The following is a 6,000-nucleotide window of genomic DNA, read 5'->3' as shown; positions in this document are numbered from 1 at the left end:
ATTATTTATCTAAGCACTGAAGCTTACTGAGATATAGGAACTTTGTTTGTATAAAATAAAGCTTCACTTTCAAATAACTGGAGTAATTTGTTTTAATAAGGTGTGATGTGTTTTAGTTTATTCCAATACCATTTGATAGGCTCTGTTCATTTAAAATACCTAAACTGAAAAAGTGAGTTTTTGCTGCTCAGTGAAGCAAGTAACTACAATATGTTAATTATAGTTTAGATAATTAAACATTTTTTGACAATATAATAAATTCTTTCAAACAATATAAATAAGACTCAGTTTTTAAAAACAATATATATTTCATGCTTCTTTCGTCAGTTGTGTACTAGGAATAAAAATAAAATTTCAATCTAGCTTATATAGTGAAAATGCAATTAACGTAATTAATAATAAAGCAAAGAGTAATTAACAATACATAGGTACTTCTAACTACAATGCAACTAAAAAATTGATAAAACAGAGCAACAACTTATAAAACAATTTAAGAAAACAACGAAACAGTATAATCAAAATCTTTATGTTTATACAACTAAGGTTTTCTTAGAGAATACAAATAGCCTTAAGTTTAATTAAATCAGAAATGTGAAAACAACTTTTAATAATTTTAAACCTTTTTAAATTATATTTACTAGCACGATTAAGGTTATTTACTAAGTTTCAGCAATAGCAGATCTTTATGAAGCATTTATTACTCTAATAAATTTAGTTTTTTTATTACTCATAGAAAATTCATCGATACTTTTTTGAATATGATCCTTTATACTTTTGCCAAATTGTCTTGAAGTCATCCCGACATAACTAGCTTCACAGAAGCAGTTAAACTGGTAAACTATCATATATTGTTTAAATTCTGCTATCGGATCTTTGCACTCAGGTCTAAACATTGGTTTGGATACGAAAATAACGATCGACTTTGCCGAATGATAAGTCCTACTTACTAATTGACAGATATCTCTTTCTAAAGCTCCTGAGTTCTTATTGACATAAGGCAGTACTAAAAAAATCAAGTATTTCTCCGGCCCAGTTGGCTTTAATTTGTTTAAACTATTAAGATGTAAATTAATTATTTTATTAACAAGTTCTTGTGGGTAGCCATTTTTATTTAGTATCAATTTTATCTGTTTTATTTAATCAGCAAATAATTCTCTTGAACAGATTTTATGTGCTCGATGGCAGAGCGTTCTTATTGAATATCATTAAATAAAACATATTCCAAAAAGTATCGATTAATTTTGTATGAGTAATAAGAAAACTAAATCTATTAAAGTAATAAATGCTTCAAAAAGATCTGCTATTGCTGAACACTTAATAAATAACCGTGATTGTGCTAGTAATTATAATTTAAAAAGATTTAAAACTATTAAAAATTGGTCTCACATTTCTGATTTAATTAAACTTGAGGCTATTTGTATTTTTTAAGAAAACCTAAGTTGTATAAACATTCTTACTTTTAACAAAAACTTAATATATGTTTTTACACTTAATTTTTTAAATAAAAGCTAAAAAGTTATTATTTTACTCCTCTAAGAAATTATTTAATATATTAGCTTCTAAAAAAATTCTATAAAAATTGTACAGTTTTCGATTTATTATAAGTCATTGAAAATTGTTCAAAAAGTTTAAACTTGTATTTTATAATTTTCAAAGATTACTTAAGTTTGTCTTGGTTTTTGCTAATAAGAAAAATTAAGCTTAGTTTTAAGTTTTTTTTTAATTTACAATAGCTTGTTTTTAATTATCATACAGCTTTTTCATTAATAAAATTCCATATACAAAATATCCTTATAAAACGCATTTATATAAAAAAGTTATGTTGTAAGATCTTTTAATACGAGATGTATTTGAAGAAATGAAAAGGTTGTGTTAATTTATAATAGCAATTACCACTTTTCTAAAATTTAAAGTGCATAATTTGAACCAATATAACGTTAAAATTTTAGAATTCTTCAAAACAAACGTATAAATAAAAATATTTAGAAAAAAAAATTATGAAATTACTAGGAAAAACAGTTAAAAAAAAGTTTTTTTTAAGAGCATAGTTAATCAGATAACTATAAAATAGTTACCTAGTACGTATTTTAATTTAAAAAAAAATTTGTAAGTATTATGTATTAGACTTATTGTAATACAATTTAAAACAAACAGACATGAATTATATTCAACAAAATCATATATTTTTAATGAATTTTCTGTTATAACATGCTTTTCACTCTTTTTAGTATAGTTTGAGTTTTCCTTGCTACATAAAGTTTAGTAAATTTAGTGTTACTAACACAGACTGCAAACAACTTTATTGAATAGACAATTAAGTTATAAAATAATAGTAAAAAAGGGTTTTTAGTATGTATTTTAAGAGCAAATTTAGAAAAGATTAAAATAAAAAAAATCTAGAATCGTTATAAGACAAAAACATGGAATCAATAAAATATAGAATCGTAAATAAAGCAAATAAACAAAGCTGCTAAATCAACTACTTCGAATAATTGTTAATTAAAAATTTCAATTTTATTTTAAGGCTTTAGAAAACCTTATTAGATAAAAATTTCTAGAGTTGCGAAATTGAGCACTTAAAAATTTAACATTTTGTCTAAACATTTAGTTCTTTCTACTTCTAAATTTTTTAAGCTAACATGTTTTAAACTAAATAATAAACGTTTAAATAAATTAAAAAACACAAAACAGTAAAACTTTTTCTATTAACAAAATTAAAAAACCTGAAAAGCCTTAGTTTTTCAAATAACAATTAACTTTAAAAATTAACCAATTTACTTAATAAAATTGTTGTATATTCGTTAATTAATATCAATTTAGAGTTAAACATTTAATTTAGCACAGTTAATTAATCAGTATGTTGCGAACAACAAAGTTTAAAAACTAGCATTCATATGCATATATATTTAAACAATAACATTTAACCTACTTAAACAAAAATAACTAATTCTAAGTTATTTTAAAGATCAATTATAAATATTAACAATATCAAAATTATAGTTAAAAACATTGAAGTTAAATAAAACAATTTTGTGCACAATGATATTAAAAAAAAATATATAGAAGTACCAAAAAAACCTAAATATAAAAATTTGTGATCAAGTTTTTGAAAAAGCTTTGTGGTTATATATGAAGAAGTTATAATTTTTATTATTTATCAATTTTAAGTATCATTTACTATATAATTGATCTTCAAGTAAACAATGTTAAATGTTAACTATAAGTCTGTTTATAAGTTTGGTAAAACCATTACAAATAGAATAAAAGCTTAAACAAATGCTACACTTTCAATAAGTTTTAAAGTGTGTTATGTAAAGTTTTCTTTTTAAACTTTGTGCAAAAAACACAATCAACGACATCTGTGGCGTTTCATGTATAAAAGTTATTAAACTTAGACGAATTTAGTACATTGTTTCTGCACTCTGTAAACCTTTTCTTCTGAAAAATTCTTACTTTGAAGCGATCAAGTATAAAAGTTTGGAGTAAAAAGGTAACTACAACTCTTATACGCCTACTCTAAAACTTATTCATTGTTGTTTTTAATGTTGTTAAAATCTTTTATTGTTTTTTTTTATAGCTACTTCTTTTGCAAAAATTTCAAATGAAAACGACTTTTGAGTAGGCGGAGTAAAAACTTCTAATTTGATAGAACCCCTGATATCACTTTTAATATTACTGTTAAAAAAGTCTCATTTCCTCAACATTAGTTAAATATTTAGAACAATCCTTTGAACTCAACTCACAACTTAACAACAAGCTCCAATCATACTGAAAGTTTATTTATTTGAACCTAAAAACTTATTTATTCAGTGAACAATTTATTTATTTTCAATTAGCTTTTTTTTATTTATTAACATCGGTTTTTAGGCTTTTTCTCAACTCATTATTTGTTCATTCAACCTTGTTAAGTTCATCTTCAAGTAGAAAAAAATTAATTGATTCACAAACTTGGTGAAAACAATTCAAAGTTTTTACGCGGGAATCTTCACCTATTTCATGCAATGTTGGCTGAATCATTGAAAAAAAAAGCAAAACATTTTACCAAACGGGTTCATACTTCCCTATTACTTGTTGGCAATTGGGACACTTATGGACTGCATCCCTGGTTTCATTCATACAAAATGGCAGCAGACAGCAGCCTAGCAACAATCCCGTCATGGCAACCAACGCGCATGACAACCAAGCGCTCTTCCCTACTTTTGTTTCTACTTCTGTTTGAATTATCTGTGACAATGAAATAGGTGAACATGGTTTTCAGATACATACAGTTATACAATTTCTAAAAGGTCTATTTGAAGTTGCTGTTTGTTAAATTTGTTAGTTAATTTTTGAAATTAGTAAATAAATATACTAATAAAGAAGTTGCATGATAATTATTCAAAATAAAGACGATTTCCTATCCTATAAATTTTTACTAGAATCTATCTTCTCGTTCATTCACATATAAGAACTTCATTACTAACTATTAAACTACTTTTATATTAGTACAATTAATATTTTTTTCATCTAATCTTTCGATCTTACTATTTCTAAGCAAAAACATAAAGTTTATTTAAAACATTATTTTGAATATTGACGATACATCAATGTTAATATGGATCTACTTAACCTAATAACTTTATATTTACACTTGTTTGTTTACAGCAACTTATAGTAATAGAATACTATTATTCAAACAATCTAACCGAACTGCAGTAAGGGCACTGGAGCGTAACGGGTTCGCTTGTGATTATTTTGATTGGCTCTCCCGCCGAAATTATCACACCTTCCCGCCTCGTGATTGGACGAATCGGAATGACGTCATTTCTGTTGTCGTGGTGATCGGAAGTTGGTTCTTCCAATCTCACGTAACCGATGTTTATCTGTTGGAAAATTGATTGTAAGTTAAAAGTAAAAACTAATATCTTTCAAATGAATTTGGACATTAAAAATTATTTCTGGTTAAACTAAAATGTGTTGACAAAAACAATGGATGTCAAGTATATAAGTTTCTAAAATTGACAACTATTTTACTCTACGCTTATTAAAACTTTACACGCTGTGAGCATTTCATTTTTGATTTATTTCAAACTTTTTAACTAAAAGTTTAAAATAGTTTTCACATAAAGTTTAATTTAATTAAATAAATTAAAAACTAACTTGTGAGTAAGAAGGTGGTAAATCATTTCGATTATTTCTTGAATATTTCTTCCGACGTCTTGGCATTCTGTTTTAATGATTTATCTGTATTCTAGTTGATTCTGGGTACTTTAAAAACTAAACCATTATTAAAAAGTTTTCATTTTGTCACACTAATTTAATGAAATTATCATAAAAAACTAACCTTTTAAGTTTTTATTTCAAAGCAAGCTACATTAAAGCTGCTGTTTGATTTTGAAAAAAAATTGCAAAACTATCTTTAAAAGTATGAAAACTTACGTCATTTTTGTTGCTAAGCATAAGTTTATGCAAATTTATACAAAATTTATTAAAAATCACGACAATTTTGTTGTGATATACTTAACATATTTTTACATTTGTTGTAAGATTCAGTATGTATTATTATTTAATCTTCTTAGAAAAAACACTCTTGATTTTTAATTTTCTACTACCGCTAAAATTAAATATGCAAATATATAATTATCAACATAAAAATTATATTAAAAAATGATTTTTACAGTCATTATACAGCGCGGATGGTAGAACGCGTAAAACAGTATAAAATAGAAGAGACGAACCAAAGAATTTTAACCAATAGAATAGTAAACAAAAACAAAAGTTGAGTTATCATGTGCTTAACAGTCGTTTAAATTGTTTTTAGCTTTTTATGTATAATTCATGCATTAAGATAAAAATAACTTTTATTTACAAAAAGTATTTGAATTTTTTTTTGTGTTGTTTGAAACAAAATTTAAACTTTAATTAATTTTTTCAAAGTAAGTTTTTACGTAACAAATTTTCTTTTATCGTTAGTTTGTTTTAGCACAAATTTACGGTATAGTGTTGTGGTATATATTTTAA

General features: G+C 24.6%; 1 protein-coding gene across 1 annotated transcript; it reads right to left on the bottom strand.

Annotated features, from left to right (window-relative positions):
* Window positions 1–4,038: 4,038 nt before the first annotated feature.
* LOC145832557 (lipopolysaccharide-induced tumor necrosis factor-alpha factor homolog) lies at window positions 4,039–5,205 on the bottom strand. The gene is made up of 3 exons (XM_082939871.1): window positions 5,140–5,205; window positions 4,686–4,862; window positions 4,039–4,224 (listed from the first exon to the last, which is right to left on the bottom strand). The coding sequence occupies exons 1-3, from the start codon at window positions 5,203–5,205 to the stop codon at window positions 4,039–4,041; spliced, it is 429 nt and encodes a 142-aa protein (XP_082795997.1).
* Between the last annotated feature and the right edge of the window lie 795 nt (window positions 5,206–6,000).

This window comes from Thalia democratica, chromosome 3 (genome assembly GCF_965202585.1).
Source record: "Thalia democratica chromosome 3, ktThaDemo2.hap1.1, whole genome shotgun sequence".
In the NCBI taxonomy this organism is placed as follows: Eukaryota; Metazoa; Chordata; class Thaliacea; order Salpida; family Salpidae; genus Thalia; species Thalia democratica.
This window is presented reverse-complemented; position numbering and strand designations above follow the sequence as displayed.